Genomic DNA, 20,430 nt, shown 5'->3' with positions numbered 1-20,430 from the left:
TACGCCATCGGTTTACCGATATTTATTTTTAATAATAATAATAATAATATCTAGATTCTAGGTATTACATTGGATTCGATAGTAATAATTATTCTGGTATCTCGGTGACTTCGGCGCGGAATGCATTCGGTACGAATCATTATATATAGTTTATTGGATTATTACATTCACCCCCGGCGCCATTACTGTGGAATTTCCTCGGAATTCTGGGTCGGTTCATTATTATTATTATTGATACGGCGGCGTATGGGAGACGATTTCACTACCACCGTTCCGTAACCGCTCCGCCGCACGATACGCCGTCGTGGTACGGTCGCACCGAACACAATATGCGTCTAGACGTCGATGTTCTTATCTAACGGAGGGTAAAAAAATATGTCAGAGACGTAAGAAAGTAAAAAAAAAAAAAATAATAATAATAATAACATTAATAACACACAAAAATGATACGATAGTATTATATTGTAATCGGGTCTCCGAGACGCCATCGCCATTCGGTCCGTCTGCCACTGTCAGTCCGCGCCAAGATAAGAGATAACACAACCCCCACGGTAAACCAAAACCCAGAACGTATTTATAAAAGCCAAACACGTCTGTTCCGCACACCTAGTGACTTTCCGGACATCCACCATGAACCACTATTATTGGGCATCGTCGTTGTTGCTCTTCGCCGTCGTCTTGAACTCGGCCGTCGCGTTCAAGATACCAGGTAAATTTTACATTATTAAATAATAGTTATACCTCATGTTTTATTAATCACCCGTTCGACGCTACCACTGATCGAAATAATGTTTGTGAATAATATTAATACATTAAAATTGTATTTAGCGATAGTGTTTGTCAAGTGATATTAATTAATTATCTGTTATAGTCCAAACTTTAAAACTAATATTAATGAAATTCGTCGAAATAATATTATGACAATGAACTATCAAACGTAACTTTAATGATCTTAACAACTAAGTAAATATAAGATTAATGATTTTAAATTAAATTCAATAGCACTTTAAAACTCCCTTAATATTACTATGTAATAAAAATAAAAAAAATATTGATTTAATTAATTTTTAAATATTATAAAACAATTGATTTACCGAATAATAGATTTATTAGAAATAAGTAATAAAATATCGTTAGCATAGAAGATGATTTTTTAAATGTATAAAACTGTATGTCAATTAATTTAAATCAATACTGATTCGAAATTAAATTTTTGGTGTGCATAAAATAATCACAAGGGAAAAAGTTTTATACAATTTTAATACCAAAATTAATTTTTTTTAATGACAGTTTAATTAACTTTTTAACGACTTGCTTTCGGAAAATTAATTTGTAGTTGCATCACAATAGCTCAAAAAAAAAAAAAAACTTTATACAGAGCTGAGAGGGTTTGAACCTAAATTCCAGTTTGTGTGAAATAATAATTTATTATAATACACCATTCGGGTTTATTCTTTTATAATTTAATCGAGTTTCAATGAAAATAACTGTTGACAAATGTTATTATATTTATAAGTTAACAGAAGCCTTGTGTATTATTAAAGTTCAACTGTGAATACAATTACTTTTTTCTTAAATAATATAGCATAATAAACATCGTTTATTGGAGTATTAAATTGAATAACAAATTATTATATTGTCATATAAAAATTATATATTTCTTCTCTGAAAAAAAAAAAATCTTAAATATTTTATTTAACAGTACATTATGCTAACGCTAATCATCATATTATTATAATATAATATGGTATAGAAAATTCAGAAGAACTTATCAAGCATGCTCATTGCTCATCCAAATTTTACATTTAATAATAAATTAATAAATATTAAAAACAGTATTTTAAGATTTTTGTACTATACAAAATGTATTTTAATAAACTTAGATTTTAATAACGTTTTTTTTTTTATTTTTTTTTTTAAATTAAAATCACCTTTCTTATTAGTTATTTTTTATGTAGGTGCATTTTTAATATTTAAATGTATAAATCTAAATTGTTGCAAGTAGTTTCTATGTTGTTACATTTGAGATACTAATAAAGTAAATGAATTATAATAATAGGTTAATAATATAATATTAAAAATAATAATAATCAAAAAATGTGAATAATAATTAAGGATCTACCTATAAATTTGTTAAGTTTATAAACGTAAATAGAGTTTAGTATTATAAAACGAATAGCTTTCCAACTAAACATTATTTTTTATTATTTATAACCATTGTTAAAGACTATAATAATTAATATTAATATTACATGGCCAAGAAACAACTCATTGGATTTTTTTTAGATACATAAACATTTTTGAATAAATTAATAGCCAAAAAATGTATATTACAAATGTAGGATTTTATAAATCATATTGATAATTTATGGTATACATTTTTTATTATGAAACATTGTAGGTACACGTTATTATTCTTTTTATATGTAATTTTAAATATACTCTATGTATTTAATTAAGTTAAACTTATTTAAATTAAATTATTATATTAGTATTAATATCTAGTCTGTCTAAACAATAATATATATATATATATATATTATACACAATATAAATGAGAAAATGAAGATAATTTTGTATCTTGAAAAATCAAGATTAGAGGTAATAAAGGAAATTTATGTAAGAAAATGTCAAACTGTATCATTTGGACATGTGTTTTGTTACTTAATAATTCAACGTGACGTTATTCTGTTCAGTGAAGTTTGAAATTTAGTAGGTACGCCAAATAAAAAAATATAATTCATCTGGCGGGAGATATTAAAAATACTAGATATAGACAATTTTAAACCGTGAAGATTTTTATCTCTAACAAATATTTTTAGACATTACTTTACCACTTAGTAAAAAACTATTGGTTTCGCAATATTTTTATTAGACCTACAATGACAGTTCTCGATTTCAACAATTCTGCCACTAGATTAATAGGCTGCTGTCAAATTTCTGACTGTTCTTTTTAAACGCAGTTAATGTTATTGACATAATGTCACTCGAAAAATAAACATTGTTTATACATCTATACATACTGCTACCATGTGTATTATGGATCTTTTGTTCGCTAATTATATTTGACTTGCGTATTTCAAATAACGAACAAATGTCGTTTATCTCATATAATTTATTATACTGATATTTCAAATTGTTCTCGTTTTCTATACTCTTCTAATTCGCATTTTAAATGAGGGCTTACACAAGAAATCTGTGGGCTCACAAAAACGAATAATATTTTTTATTCGTATATGTGTACATTTACTACAGAAAATAAAATGATTATTATGATTAATTGTAATTTTAGACCGATGTTTTATAATTGACAAAAAATACTCAAATATTACCGTGTTAAAAATCTGTGTAACTATTTAGCGGATTTTAAGACGGTGTAAATCCACTAGCATTATTTCATTTGTCACGGGCATTAGTCCAATAATAGTAAATAAATAAGCTTAGTATTTTGGGCGACGCGACGCGACTTGACAATGTCAATATACAGTGTTTTTCAATACGTCGTATGCTTAACTCTTGTGCTAGTTAAAAACTATGAATTATCAAAAATTTCGTTTCGCTAGAACAATAAAATTGTTATTTTGTTACACATTGTGAATATGTATTTGTTTGTACCGTTAATAGCGGGTAACGAACTATAAACGATGACGTGAACGTAATGTAGAATTAATTATCAAAAATACAAATACAAACGATGTAATATTAACATCACTTCATACACCAGTATGAGCATAATTTGATATTATTCATATCCAAAGCTAACTTTTTTCGGGTCAAAATTACTCTTCGAGTGTAAAAATCAGATTTAATTGCTTTAAATTTTGCTATATGCACACACACACACACCAAGATTATGTTCACTACATGTATAATTGTTTTAAATTGTTTTAACGCCAACACGATTTTTGTTTTCTCGTTTATTGTTATTATTATATTTCTATTTGCGCTTGAGAATGACGTAACTGTAGATATGTATACTCTTGATACTCATTGGATGTTTTCACGATAAAGTAACCGATTTCCTTTGGACTTTTGCAGGATTATCGTCGGGAGGTAATAGCGGTAGTATCAACAGATCGCCACCACCGCCCGGAAATCGGGCACCAACGGCCAATGCCGGCGGCCACAGAGGACCGGAATCCGAGTATATGGGTCCGGTGTTCATAATCAGAGAGCTGGACAAGGACAAAGGAGAGTACGACGCGTTCGTGACCACCGGCGGCATACAAGAGGTGAGACCGCCGCCAATGAGTGACAGGTCGCTACCACCACAGCAGCAAGGCAAACCGTCCGCCGTCAGGGACGACGAGGACTCAGAGCATTTTGGAGTGTTGGTCACTCCCGAAACGGTCAGGCGACTGGACCGGGACGAAAAGCTAAAGGCGTCGTCCATCAACGTGACCATGTCCGTCCTCCTGTCGGCCGCTTCCTCGCGGATGCCCTGGCTGCTCGTCTTGCACCGCAAACAGTATCCGCACCTGTTCGAGTACCAGCAACAGCAGCCCTCCCAGTCTCACCACCAGTATCAGGCTCAACAGCCACAACATCAGCAACAGCAACACCAGCAGCAGCAACAGCAACAGCAATACCAGCAGCCACCGCAATACCTTCAACCGGCGCAGTCGGAAGCCGTGCAGGCGGACGTCATCCCGGGGCTGCAGCATCCGCAAGTGCCGCAGCGTCGCCGGTACCAGACGGACAGGCAGCGCCGGTCCATGCTGTACGCCGCCGACGACAGCCGAGCGCCGCCGATGCCGTTCGAGCACCAACTGCTGTCCACCATGTGCTATAACTTTGTCCGGGACTACTACTCGTCTGAACAGTCACCTCCGAGACTTCCGATTGCTCTGGCCGACGTGAGCGCCGTGTATGGTGACGACAGACGGCAACCAGAACCGGAACAATACGGCCGGTACCGGCAAGACGTCTATTTGGACGCCGACGCTTACGCTGCTGCAGCCACAGCCACCGGCCCTTCCGGTCGCGTCCAAAAGTCGCAGCCGCCTCCTCCTTCGTCACCAGCTCAACATTCTCCACCTGTGGAGACTGTCGCGACCATTCGACCGGAAGAAGAGCAGCAGCAGCAATCCGACGGCGTGATCGTCGGCATGACGATCCCAAAACGCGTTTCCTAGACTTGAACCGTCGATCGCGATACGGCGGCGCGTCTTTATATTACGATTTTCTGTTTTTCCTCGTCGCCAGTAGTTTAGTTCACAGCGTTTCGGAACTCGCGCCGGTGCGTTTGTCCGGCACCGATCGCTGTGCCCGATCATATTATTATCAGCTGTTATTCGCTTATTTTTTTCTATTTCATTTGTCACGTTACGATCGATAACGTTGATTTGCATGAGATCCTTATTGTCATGTTGTCGTCGAACGTTGTTTTCTACAATTTCCATTACGATATTATATAATAATATAATACAAATTATTATAAGCGCGAATATTTTAATACTATTAATATAACCATATACGCTATAAATAAAACCTTCTTTAATATTATACGCAGAACGATATTGTTTTGAATTATTTACCCTATTCCATTACATAAACTGAAATCGTTTATTGAAGTAAAAAAAAAAAAAAAAATAGTAAAATTATAATTTTTGTGAATATCATTAGTCACTATCAATAATATTTATCTCCGCTATTCAGTTTATTATAATATTATGAAATGTGTAATATTTTAAATGACATAAATGAGACATTCTGAATATATAAATATATAACAATTATTATAAATTTGTTCAAGTACATATTTCAATACAAACCGTACGTCACAGTCTTGGTGGAATTCTAAGCTCAGGCCCATGTCATACAGATATTATATTGTAATAATAAAAAAAAAATATATATATTTCTATAATAATATAGTATAATAATAATATAATATTATTATAATATATTTTATTCTGTTATAAATTAATAATAACGATTAACGTTGCATATACATTATACTTATTGTATTATGCCAATATAACCAATATATTATTATCTTACAGTTATCTTAATATTTTATTCGAATTGAATTATATTATGAGTTTGAATTTTTAGTAGGTATCTAGAACGTTTGGAGAGAGTATATTATTATAAGCATTAAAGTTTTTTTTTATTTATTTTGGTAGTACATAAAAGGAATGATTTGCTGCTCAGTGATAAATCTGGAAAATAATGTCCCATTATTATAATAGATGTTATTTCTTTTACTTGAAATAAAGTATAAAATGTCCATGTTTCTTTATCTTGAATTCTTAGACATATTATAATATTTTATAATTTAAAGTATAAAAATCAAATTTATAAATAATACTTTGAATAATATTGAATTATGTTTTCTAAAAGGTTAATAAAAAGTGTTAATAATCGAGAAGTTCTAAGTTTAGTAGCTCTAAGATATAGTCTTACTGGTATTTAAAATTTAAACATGCAACAAATATGAGTAAAATAAAATTTAATATGAGTAGGTGTACCGTGTATATGTAGTAAAGTAAATCTGTTAGCCAATTTCTTTGTTGGATGAACATTTATTTTAGTTTATATGGACGTATAAATATTCTGCTTTTGAACTATTTCATGATTATTTTCTTAATGTTTTAAATGAAAACTACATATTATATGAAAATAGGTCATTTAAAAATTACGACTGTGACATTAAGTTATGTAATTTTCATAATTACTTAAAACATTGATCGCAAAGTTCAAGACCAGCAGTAAAAGTGTTGTTAAATTATACAAACTAAAACATTTAAACTTAGTTATTACTTCAATAATGTTTCAATAAATATTTTTTCATAGTAATATTCACGTTTTATATTCATCTGAAACGACATATTATTATAATAATTTGTAACTAATAACTCATCGAATTAATTAAATGAAATTTTATAGCCAATACAGCTGGTTTTTATTTTGAGAAATGTCCAATAATACTAATATAGTCTATAAATAGCATATTAAAACTAAAATCATACGATTTTGTCAATATTGTTCTTGGTTATGGCAATTAACTTCTAAAGTGGTTAGCTTTAATTTTTAACTCGATTTAAAATATTTTTATAAAACTAATAGCTCTACTTACCAATAAATTTCTATTGAGTATGGTACTCATACTTATTAAAAAAAAAAAATTATGTATAAACATATTTCTAGGAACAAAAATATATCATTTTTTTTTTTTTTTTTATTGTAAATTTAATTCATCGTAAAATATTGTACAAAAAGTAATAGTTTTGTGATGTTTATTACAACAAAACAACTACACTAATATGGTATGCAGTATATTCGTTTTCATTATCATATCCATTTAATACCTATATCCCGCGGTGCTATGCTGTACCTATAGAGTAATTACTCTATGGTTATATCATACAATATTTTGTAATTAAAAAATTCTCGATAACTAATTATTCAAAATCCTATATAATTTAAAAAAAAACAAAACTAAAAATATTACATACTTGATCGCGTACAATATAATTAGTCTAAATTTAATTATTTTTATATTCCCGGAATATAACACATTTTTTAAACAATGTTTTCAAAAAAAAATCATCATATTTAAAGCATTTTTATATTCAATTAATTAACTAAGATATATATATATATATATTAAAAATAACTGTAAATAAACTTACCATGTAAACTATTCCAATAATTTATCGACATAAATGACGTCAATGTTAAACAATGTATCAAATCAACTGATTGTTCTTATGTCAAGTCAAAAACGTATAATAATCAATTATATACACACATATATATATATATATATATATATATATTACATTATTTACTTGACTATATTCTATAATAAATTTATTACATTAATAACTACTTTCAACACAATAAAATATAATTTTGTAATAAAATAAGAACTGTGTAAGAATTCACTATCATACGGTAAATTATATGGTATTTATATGTCAATTTAAAATAATTGTGTATTAAATATGTAACTATACATAAAATAAAATTAAAAATAATATTTAACAGATATTACTACATAACACACAATATTAAAGAGATACTAAAAAAGAGGAGTGTATTTATGGGGCGAGATGCTTTTCCCCAGGTTTCAATAATTATTTTCTACAATTTTGTATCCAAAATAAATATATTTTTATAAATGAGTGGGTATTTTATATAATATAAAAAAACAAATTATGCTATTATAGTAATAAGTGAAGAAATGTTCATATTTATTTTAAAAATACTATAATAATTAAAGTATATGTTAGCTCAAACCCAATTAATCAATCAACCACATGAGGCTAAAATAAGGATCTTCCAGATGAAAATAATACCTATGACAGCTATAATAATAAGTAAAATAAACACTCTGAGATAAACACTTCTTTATGATATTTTTCAAGTAAAAAGATGATTAAGTCATATCTTAGAAACAGCATGACAATAATATTTCTTATTGAGTTATAATTATAACAATTAATTCATTTTTATTATAAGAAAATATCGCTTATAATAAAACCAAATAGAGATATTGATTAGCCGTATCTCAAAAATAGAAAACTAAGTTTTGCATTCAAGTTTGAAAATCGCAAATATCAATTTCTGTTTATAAATTGTATAATTTTGTTTAATACCACATAATATAGCTTAGTAATATAATATATCAAATTTCATTTTAACAATACATTTTTTCTTCTTGGGTAATATGTTATATACAATTTTGTTAAGGTAACGTTTTTTTGCACTTTCGTTGTTAATTAACTGTAAGAAAGACAATTTGGCTTGCGAAGGTGTGCACTGTAATTCTGGATATATTAATAATATCTACTCTACTCAAATAAAAATTCTAAATGTGCAACTGACTTCGAAAACACAAAAATTAAAATTAAATATATTATTTTATCTTTGATAACGACAACGAGCTATTATAGATATTTATAATCATTTAGTATCACATGTAAGATGAAAAAAATACCATTATGGTGACATAAGACACTAACACCAGGTGAAAAGGAAATAAGTTTATACTATTATAATATACTGTATAGGTATGTAATATATACCTAGTATATCTTATATATAAAAATGAATCGCAAAATTTGGTAAGCGCATAACTCAACAACGCCTGGACCGATTTCGCTCATTCTTTTTTTGTTTGGGTCGTAATTGTCAGGAGAAGGTTCTTACGGACGAAAAATTTGAGAAAGTTATCGGGTTAGAGAAATATGACGAGGTGGTGATGAAATTACAGAGGCGCCATCTATCCAGCAAATAGTCAACTAAATTATTTTTGGTAGTCAATGGCAACCATTTAAATAAAATAAATCATTTATTTAAAATGTTTTTAAAAATGCATGCAAATAGACATACAAACAACGCAAATGTTCGCAAATGTTCGTTGAAGTCCAAGGATGGTTTTTACGGCTAGAAAAATTAGAATTATTGCTGGAAAAACCCTAAAAATAGCCCTTTTCTTTTTAAAATAGCCCTTCCTATAATATTTATAATATAATACTGATCGTATCCATGGCAACCAACAATCGTGTTTTGTGCAGAGTGTTTAGTTAGTTAGTGTTTGTTTAGTTCGTGATTAGTGAAAAAATAATTTATATTTGATATGCCTCCTATAAGACGAAGCAATTTAGGTAGAAGAACCAGAAATGCTACAAACCAAGCTAATTACCGATCTAATTCACAAACGCGTGAAGCGCGAGCAAGTTTGAATCGAGCTGCTTTTAGTTACGATGTGTCAATTGACTACAGTAACTACCAATGTGTTGTTATTGGTTCTATGAACTCGGTTTGCTCACACTGTAAGGCATTAAAATACAAAAACGAAGACCAGTTGTAAAACCAGTTCCAGGATATACAGATGTATATTCCACCGATGCGATTGGCCGGATTTATTCAGTACATCCAAGCAATGATGAATGTTTTTACTTACGACTGCTATTAGTCAATGTACGTGGCCCAACATCATTCCAACAGTTACGAACTGTTGATGGTGAATTGTGTGTATCCTACAGAGAAGCCTGTCAACGTTTGCAATTGCTTGAAAATGACGCTCATTGGGATCAAACTCTCAATGATGCTGTAATATCATCACACGCTCATCAAATACGAACATTGTTTTCTATAATCATATCTACATGCTTCCCATCAAGCCCAATTGATTTGTGGATCAAGTACATAGATTATATGTGTGATGATATTTTGTATCAAATACAGAATAGAATGGGAAATCCAAATATACAAATCAGTGAAGAAATTTACAATGAAGCATTGATTTCAATTGAGGACATGTGCTTGATAATGTCAAACAAACTATTAATTCAATTAGGCCTGACCGCGCCCAATCGTCCAATGCATGACGCTTTTAACCAAGAGTTGCATCGAGAAAGACTGTATGATCTCAACGATTTGAAAGAATTAATTCAAACAAATCTTCCACTGTTAAATGAACAACAGAAGTATGTATTTGAAACTCTTATGAAAGTAACAAATGATGAAACTGGAGGGATTTACTTCTTAGATGCACCTGGTGGTACAGGAAAAACTTTTTTGATTTCATTAATATTAGCAACAATTCGCTCACAAAATAAAATTGCACTTGCACTCGCTTCGTCGGGAATCGCAGCAACTTTGCTTGAAGGTGGTCGAACAGCCCATTCAGCACTAAAATTGCCATTAAATATGCATAGCAATGAAACTCCAACCTGCAACGTTTCGAAGAACTCTGCAATGGCAAAGGTTTTGCAGCAATGTAAATTGATTGTTTGGGATGAATGCACGATGGCACATAAAAATCTTTGGAGGCTTTGGACAGAACCTTAAAAGATCTACGGAGCAATAATAACCGATTTGGTGGTGCAATGATTTTATTAGCAGGAGATTTTCGTCAAACATTGCCGGTGATTCCACGATCAACGCCAGCTTATGAACTCAATGCATGTCTAAAGTCCTCCAGTTTGTGGAAACATGTCAAAGTACTTCATTTAAGCAAGAATATGCGTGTCGAGTTGCAAAATGACCAATCTGGAAACATATTCTCTAAACAACTCATTGACATTGGTAATGGCAAATTTCCTATAGACATGTTGACTGGCTGCATTAACTTTCCTCTAAGTTTTTGTCAGTTAACTCGATCAAAAGATGAACTTATTCAGAAGGTGTTTCCAGATGTTTCTCAAAATTACAGAAACCATGATTGGTTGAGCGAACGAGCTATACTGGCTGCAAAAAACATAGATGTAAATGAATTAAATTTCAAAATTCAAGAACAAATTACAGGCGAATTGATGATATATAAATCAGTTGATTCGGCTACTAATCAAGATGATGTAGTCAACTATCCACCGGAATTTTTAAACTCGCTGGATTTGCCAGGATTGCCACCTCACAATCTTCAATTAAAGGTTGGATCGGTGGTTATAATGTTGCGAAATATCAACCAACCGCGTCTTTGCAACGGTACACGGTTAGCGATAAAAAAATTACTAAACAATGTGATAGAAGCAACTATACTCAAAGGAAAGTATAAAGGAGAAGATGTTCTCATACCGCGCATCCCAATGATTCCGACTGATGTGCCATTTGAGTTTAAACGACTACAGTTTCCAGTGCGTCTTGCTTTTGCTATGACTATAAACAAGTCCCAGGGGCAATCATTAAGTGTTTGTGGTATTAATCTAGAAAACCCATGTTTCTCACATGGTCAATTGTATGTTGCCTGTTCCCGTGTTGGAAAACCATCAGATTTGTTTATCTATGCGCCAGGTAATCAAACAAGAAACATCGTATACCACAAAGTACTACAATGATAATAATAATAATTATGATTCACATGATTAACAATAAAGCGATTACTTACTTTTAAATCATGACAGAACCGTCACCCTGGTGATAGGGCGTTGTGAATAAAAAATAATTAAATAAAACTATAACAGTTAAAACTATAACTACTTACTTTTAAATCATTATATATGTTTTATTTAATTATTTTTTATTCACAACGCCCTATCGCCAGGGTGACGGTTCTGTTCAGGAGAATTTTTTAAAATACGTAGGCACAAAAACTGCCACATTACAAATCTTTCGTCGTGAATTCGACGTAATATTAGCACTATCAATAAGATTAAATTAAAAATTAACACACGGCATACGAAAATGCAAAAAAAGAAAGTAACACACGGGCAACGCCGTGTCGGGTCAGCTATCTTATATATAAAAATGAATCGCAAAATTTGGTAAGCGCATAACTCAACAACGCCTGGACCGATTTCGCTCATTCTTTTTTTGTTTGGGCCGTAATTGCCAGGAGAAGGTTCTTACGGACGAAAAATTTGAGAAAGTTATCGGGTTAGAGAAATATGACGAGGTGGTGATGAAATTACAGAATCGCCATCTATCCAGCAAATAGTCAACTAAATTATTTTTGGTAGTCAATGGCAACCATTTAAATAAAATAAATCATTTATTTAAAATGTTTTTAAAAATGCATGCAAATAGACATACAAACCTAAATCGTTGTCATAGTAAAAAAAGAAATTAAAAATCTTTATACATAAAAATGAAGACAAAAATGTATAAAAATTCATCAATTAAGAACAGCTGAACCGATTTCGCTAATTATTTTTTAGGAGTATTTGTTATTGTCTGGAGAAGGTTTTTACGAAAGAAAATTTTTAAAAAGTCAACCGAATAAGTAGAAAAAGTGCAAAATCTATTCATTGATGTCTGGGATTTGAACTCGATACCATTGTCTTTATTTACTCTATAGTAGACGTAGACATCTAAACATCAGCTCGATGTACAATCAATATAATCTATGGTTTCTATAGTTATTTTAGTTTGGAAATTTGAAATTTGTTGAGTGAATTTTTTTTTAGTTCACAATAATCTATCTATCTTCTATCTTCTATATATATAAAAATAGAGACAAAAATGTATAACATTTCATCAATTGAGAACGGCTGGATAGATTTCGCTCATCTTATTTTGTTTAGGTCGTAAATTCCAGGAGAAGGTTCTTATGTAAGAAAAAGTTAAGAAAATTGCACGGAAAATTAAAAAAAAATACTGATGACTACTATTACTGTTATTATTATTACTATTTTATTTTCGGTAATCATGGTAACAATTTTTTTGTTATTATTATTTATTTTCCCCATTTTTGTAACATTTTTCACTGATGATTCGCTCCTATTGGTCGCAAGAGAAGGTGCTTATGTAGTACAATTTTAGGAAAATCCACCAGAAAACTTCGGAATCGGGATGTAAAAAAACAACAACTGTCACTGCAGTCCAGCAAGAAAATAAACTATATTAAGGTCACTATTGATTATGATTGAATATAATAATTATAGACCTGTTGTTATATTTTGTTAAAACCATAACAACAAAAATAAGAATTAGCAAAATAAGTCAATGTCTACAGTAAATTTAAAATTCACAGCAATAAACTAACATAACAAGTTATACCAAGTTTTATTGTTTTACCAACAGGCAACAATATAAAAATTACGAGATGGCATATTATTGTATTTTACCCACCGTAGTAAAATAAAAAAATGATATAACTTTGAAACTTAAGTGTTAGAAATTATGAGCTTACGTACACATCTCGCGGGGTCCGCAATCCACCGTGTGTGGATTGCCTACATGATAATATACTGCTCGCATAATCATAAGAGAGTCTCACGGCAACGGCAAGCAGAATGACTATAATATTATGACTTGAGTAACTCACTGACTAATAAACGTAGAGCCTGAACAATGATAGATCGATGCTTAAAATTTACACGGTACATTCGTAAAATCGTACCACAAATTTAGTGTGCAATAAGAAAGCATTTTACAAAATTCGCATATTAAAGTGGTGGTTTCACAAGATTTTTGAGAATCAAAACGGTCAATGAAAATATATAAGTTTTGAACAGCGTTAAACCGAATATTAAATAACAAATTAATCAAAATTCGAATCATATTATATAGAATTGTCATTTTTAACGGGCAACGAAGTGCACGGAGCCAGCTAGTTGTATATATATATTGACAGTTATTACTCTCTCGTAGCTATCATCAAAAGTACCTTAACTTATTTTGGAGATATTTTGTTTGGCACTCATACGACGTTTCAAAAATAACATGAGACTTTTCAAATAATGTTTGTTTATAAAAAGCCATTCAATCCAAAATACCATTAATCTTGACGTCTACTCTTGTTGTCGTCCATAAAACATAGATAAAGAAAATGTATAATATTTCCTTATGCACATTTCGTGCGTATTTAATTATACAAATTTAAAAGTTTACTATTAATACTATGCAGAAAAACATTTGTTATAATTTTTATATTATAATTTCGGCTAATTTAAAGATGTTTAAGTGAATAGTCATACCGGTGTCTAATAATGAAAATAATAAAGATTTTATACTTTTATCACAATAATAATTATTCCACTACCAATATTGTGAAGATTTATTAACCCAAAATGGTTTAACAATCATTATAATCCAGTACACCAAATATATCATTTTATTTACAAGGGCATAAAGAATAGTGATCATCATTTACAAAAAAAAAAATAGTTAACTAATATAACTTAAACATTTACAGTAGAAATAACAAAAATATAAAAATTAAGTAACATCGAAAACGAATTCTCCTTCCTGAAATTCTCACAGTCTTATTATTTATCATATTTTATTATTTTGAACAATTTTTCGACCCACACATTTTATTTTCTATTTAACTTTATATTATCCAGCTGTATTTTACTACACATACTATACACACTATCAATCAGCAATGACGCAAATGATAACTATCGAACTAAAATTACGTCCTTTATAAATACATAATATTGTTATTGTCGATTTGAGTTCTAAAAGTTGTTAAGTAAATATTTTTTGTCTATATGAAACTAATATTTATTCAAAAATGATTTTATAATTTGAAATGTAATGAATTAACCATAATTATGTATGATTTCGATTTTAATATTTTTACACGTTTCAAATAATATTTCATATTATGCGTGTATTTTAAATACGCAAACAATTTTCAAAATATACTATCTATAACGTTAGTTTAAACATTTTTATTTACATACATACGTAATAATAATATTAAGTACATGTCTTATGTAAATTGTTTACGTTTAAATTTGTAGGTTATGATAATATGTTGTGTGTTTATAATTATTAATATGATAAGGTATGTTCTTTTAAATACAGAACATTTTAAAATAACATGATGTATGTAATCCAATGATATTTAATCATAATTGGTATGATATTATTCTTATGATCATTAAAATAAAATTAATATTAAACTGATATAGTGCATCAATATTGCATACACAAAACGCCGTGTTACAGATATTTATATTAAGAAAATACGTCATACTAATAATAATATGTATATTATACTATTTATACAATATAATACCTAAACCACTTATAAACACTTTTTACAAAGTATAACCGTAATCATATATGTATACTTTTCAACCTGGTCATCTGATTTTAATTTTAGTTTCTGATCACAGTAGTATTAGTTTTACATTGATGTATGGCGACGAGTGTTGTTTTCATTTTGTATGTAACGTACCAACTTTAGAAGCAATAAAAAGCTTCAATCTTCAACTTTGATAGTGGTATCTGGTAGCATATTAGACCTAGTTAGTATTAGTTTGGGGAAAAAGTCAGAATATTTTTGTAATAAAAAAAACAAAAACATTTGTGGAAAATGGGAATACTAAACCTAAATCAAGTTTTTAATAAAATTGATTTGGAATTTTTACTGTAGTATGAAAATAAAAAAACAATAGTATTTTGAAATTATTTCCAATTATTTAAATTAATATTTTTCAGATTCATAATTATTCTATAAATATTTTGAACCCTTATAAACTATATTATTTGACAAAAGAAAAGTTCGATGTTTTTCTTATTAGGCAAGTACAATAAATTGTTATATCCAAAACAAAGAGATTAAAAAGTAATACAAAGTTCTTCATAAATTGCTTTTGCAGCGCAGTTAAAAATTGTTAAAATCCATAATAGCTGAAATTGTTTTTGATAAGCTTTTAAAGTTTCAATTTTATAATATGGAGTATACTTACATATTATTATAATGACAATTACTCCTCGTAACAATTTTTATATTCAAGATAATTCCTTCAATTTTTCCTCCATCATTTAATATAATACACTCAAATACTTAGTAGGTAAGATATTTTTCAGAAGTTTATTATATTATTATAGCAAAATATCAAAAATTCGTTATTTTTTTCATGACGTTTGACGATTTTAGTTTTTTCACTATGATCCAAAAAATTTTGATTATAGAGATTGGAATTTTTTTTATAGTTTATTTAAACATACGATCGTAGTATTATATTATATGCGTAACAAAATTTTCAAAGATTTTTTACTAGTTCTTAAAGGCCAAAAACAGACAAAAATTATCTTTCACATTCTTAAAATGATTTATCATTGAATTAAAATAAAATATTCTTTATAGTGAATCAAAGAAAAGATACCTAAAACTTACACTCAAAATGATCTATACCTACAAACATTGATTCCAATACTTAATATTTTAGTTCAAATAATAACTAATCATTAAACTAATAATAATGAATATTAAATGGTAAGATATCTATATTCTTTATTGTTACTATTTTATTTAATCCTTTTAAATTGCTTTTAGTCCGATTATACCCGAGATAACTTGAGTGGCCCTCATAGAGTCTTTGATGGCCTGTATGGGCAATTCAACTATTCGTGCAACTGAAAATGAAATAAACTCACTTCACTAGTTACAGCTTTGAACCTACTCGTATAATATAATTGAATTATAATTTATAAGACAAAGAGTAAATTTAATTATACAGTTTACTATAATAAAATTCTAATCAATTATATATTTTAATCGACATCTTATTTTTTTACTTTTTTTTTTAATATATTATAAATAATTAAATAGAAATTAATAATATATTTTTTTTAATTTATATGCTGCACATTTAAACCAGAAACACAGACAGTTTATTAGTGTAATATAACAAGGAATGATTCTCAACAATAAGACTTAACTTGTAAAATTGCTTAATCATAATTTAAAAAAGTAATTTTTTTTTTTATAATTTACCTTTTATTTATTTAATAATAGTTTAGTATAATTACCTTAACAACTACAGCTAGTTCAAAATTAAAAATAATTATATAGGATATATTTTTAACAAAATACTTGGTAATTATTTAAATAAATGTATAAATGCCACAATCACTAGAATATCTAAACCAAGGTGGTAATTAAAAACAATATTAATAAGCTTATTATTTTTAACTTTTTAACTGAGCAAAGTAAGATCTCCATATTAACTTTAGACTTAAGCAGATCAATGTATTGGTTAATAAGTATTACTATACATTAAACCGTAACGTTATTTTAACTAATTAAAATGCATTTTATTGATAAACTTTAATAATTTTAACAAAGGAAGAAATTTTCAAGTACAATGTTTCTTTCTATATATTTTATGTCTAATTATGAATATATTATAATACTCTACTTCACCTTTTACTTGAATATAAATGTTTACATGTTACTTTTCGGTACTTTAATGAAAATAATGCATTAAACTTGACTAATAATAAGTATGGTACTTTTTCGAGAAATAAAAATATATTTTTAATCATCACTTATTAGTATATTTACTAAATAAAAATATTATATATTAATTTAAACTTAAAAAAAAAATCAGTTAACTTTCCCAGACATTTAAAATCTTTCTAATAGTAGGTGTAATATTTAATTATTATTTTCAATATTTTGCAGCATATCTGAATCAATTTGTTCATGTAAATATTAAAAATTTAACATAATTACACTTAAACTTTTGAGATCTGCTCTGAATACATATGTTTACCTCTTAAAATATACCATAATTTCAAAACTGCCTTTATCAGACTAGTGAACTTCTGTATATACGAATTTTTGTGTGATATGTAAATACCATTACGTTATATTCTCCAAAACTTTCTCCATCTTTCACTAAGCCGAAACTCATAAAGTTTTAGAAATTCAAAATATAATTCTACTAGACTTATCGTCGACAATAACTTTTATGGACATAAGTCAATATTACAATATTAAACACTCGTCAGTCAATAGTAAGAAAATTGAATTTAGCACAAAAATATTATAACAATATAAAAGAAGTTTTGGGCGTCTCAAAAATAATAACTTAAAGGTATTTCCATAAATAAGTTAGTATAAAAAGTGTTAACATATACAAATATATGCATATAATATTGTATTGTATACAATTGTTTTGAAATTCTTTTTTATCATTTATGATTTTATTTATTATTTATGAATAATATTATAAAAATTTAACAATCGACATGGTAATAAATAATATTAACCAAACCGTTTGCCCGCAAAATACCATGATTTATGTTTAAATTTATAATACAAATAAATATATTATATAAAAGGTAACGATCTTGCCGAATTTCTATCTGAGATGAATAAATATTTAAATTGAATATATTATTTTATTTCAATAACTGCTATCAAAAACATCTGACTTGATAAATTATTTTAGTATAGTCATATATTTATTCAATTTATATTTAATTATTAAATGATTTTTCAAAAATTCAGCATAATAAAAGAAACGAGAAATCTTCTCTGCTGAATAAAAAATTTCGAGTAGACCTTGTTATTTTGTTGATCAAAAGTAATGATTGTGCTAAATTTAAATTCAAATTCAAATAATAAACCATCGCATACGAAAAACGATTCAGAGTATACCTATAGAATATACCTAAGTATATTTACATGACTATTATTATTTTGTTATGCTATAAGTAATGAGGTTTTAATAAAAACTTTTCGACACATTAAATCAACTTCTCTCACATTATTAAAACTGCAATTATTGAAGACAAAAAAAAATATATTATTTTAAATAGAAAATAAATTAATTTAAAAAATGAAAAAATGAAAGTAGAACCGTAGTTTTATGAGAGTATCCCATTTTAATCACTTAGGTTTACTATCTGATAACAATGGCATAAAAGTAGAAATTAATATTAGACTTAAAAAAGGTAATATAACTTGAGTATACCTTTATGACATAAATACGCCCAGTAATATTTTATGTGTCAGAACATGACCCTTTGGAAAAACGGAAGAAATAAGGTTAGGTATTTTCGAAAGGAAAATTCTAAGAAGGATTTTTGGACCATATAAGGATAGTCAAACTGGTGAATGGAGGAAAAGACATAATCAGGAACTCTAGATTCTTTTTAAACACCCTTATGTTACAAAAAAAAAATACCTTTCAAATGATTAAAATAGGCAGGGAATAACAGGAATCAAAAATAAGTACCGTAATCGAAAATAATAACTCCACACTAAACGACTTCTGAAAAAACCTCTCCTGAGATGGGAACCAAACTATCACCGATGATGTACTCGTTGAAACGATAAAACCTGAAACAGGATGGAGAGAAGTGGACGAATATAGAGGAATATAATAATACATGTTTGATGGGGGCTGGTCTTAAAGGCCGATACCCTAATAAAAGAAAGAAAATAAGCAAAATTGTAGTTTGAATTAATTTTTACTAAAAAAACCACATTAATTATTATACCTAACATGGCAAAAACATGCAATATCTTAAAATTAATTTAAATACATTATTTAAAATGTCATTGGGTTAGTAAATATATATAATTATATATAAGTTTCCAGTCACCACGAACAGTAAATTTGAATAACAACAAAATAACTAAACTCGTTATTTTTCATTTAAAAATCCATTTTCGTTAAAATTTTAATTTAAGATGCAATGCCTACAATCAAAAATTGTGCATACGTAAGCAAATTATTTTAGATTAATTTTTCATAATGGACTTCTTACTAGAACCATTGCATAACATTTCCAAGCCTTTTAACCACAGTAGAAATGGATAATCTTATACATGTTCAATTTAACTCGTAAATATTTGCGAATTTTGTCGAGACTTGAACTTCAACTGTTCATAAGAAATGTTATATGGCTGTTTTGAGTAAGAGATTTCGATGAAGCTAATCAGTATTATTATGCGTCACGTGACCATCGAATACCAAACCCTTTAACAGTAATCCTCGACGATTTAAACTGTAGCACTGTGTGCTATTATTATAGTTTGAATTCGCGATTTCACCGGACACGATGTGATATGATACGGTTTGATATCGATATAGATATCGAAAATACCTATGTGATTAGTATTATTGTTTTACTAATACTTTACATTTATAAGTTGCACTCGCTATAGTATTAAATTATTTCAATGAAACACGTCACGCCAAAACACCTACGTACACACGTCATGACACAGAGTGTCGACCTTTTGGGAGTGATTATTAATTATTCAATTGAAATGGAATT

At 28.6% G+C, this 20,430-nt stretch overlaps 2 protein-coding genes across 2 annotated transcripts; both read left to right on the top strand.

Moving 5' to 3' along the window:
- Positions 1-546: 546 nt before the first annotated feature.
- On the top strand, positions 547-5,514 carry LOC126550034 (uncharacterized). Its single transcript, XM_050200807.1, has 2 exons — positions 547-709; positions 4,039-5,514. Exons 1-2 carry the CDS (start codon positions 631-633, stop codon positions 5,133-5,135), a joined length of 1,176 nt encoding a protein of 391 aa, XP_050056764.1. The 5' UTR covers positions 547-630; the 3' UTR covers positions 5,136-5,514.
- A 5,330-nt stretch (positions 5,515-10,844) lies between these two features.
- On the top strand, positions 10,845-11,829 carry LOC126549875 (ATP-dependent DNA helicase PIF1-like). Its single transcript, XM_050200269.1, has one exon. It carries the CDS (start codon positions 10,845-10,847, stop codon positions 11,790-11,792), a length of 948 nt encoding a protein of 315 aa, XP_050056226.1. The 3' UTR covers positions 11,793-11,829.
- The last annotated feature ends 8,601 nt before the right edge of the window (positions 11,830-20,430 follow it).

The sequence above is a fragment of the Aphis gossypii genome, chromosome 2 (genome assembly GCF_020184175.1).
Source record: "Aphis gossypii isolate Hap1 chromosome 2, ASM2018417v2, whole genome shotgun sequence".
NCBI lineage: Eukaryota > Metazoa > Arthropoda > Insecta > Hemiptera > Aphididae > Aphis > Aphis gossypii.
This window is presented reverse-complemented; position numbering and strand designations above follow the sequence as displayed.

Coding starts and splice junctions, on each gene's coding strand:
- LOC126550034 (XM_050200807.1), top strand. CDS start 631: ATGAACCACTATTATTGGGCATCGTCGTTGTTGCTCTTCGCCGTCGTC. Junction 710..4,038: donor CGTCGCGTTCAAGATACCAG/GTAAATTTTACA, acceptor GGACTTTTGCAG/GATTATCGTCGGGAGGTAAT.
- LOC126549875 (XM_050200269.1), top strand. CDS start 10,845: ATGATTTTATTAGCAGGAGATTTTCGTCAAACATTGCCGGTGATTCCA.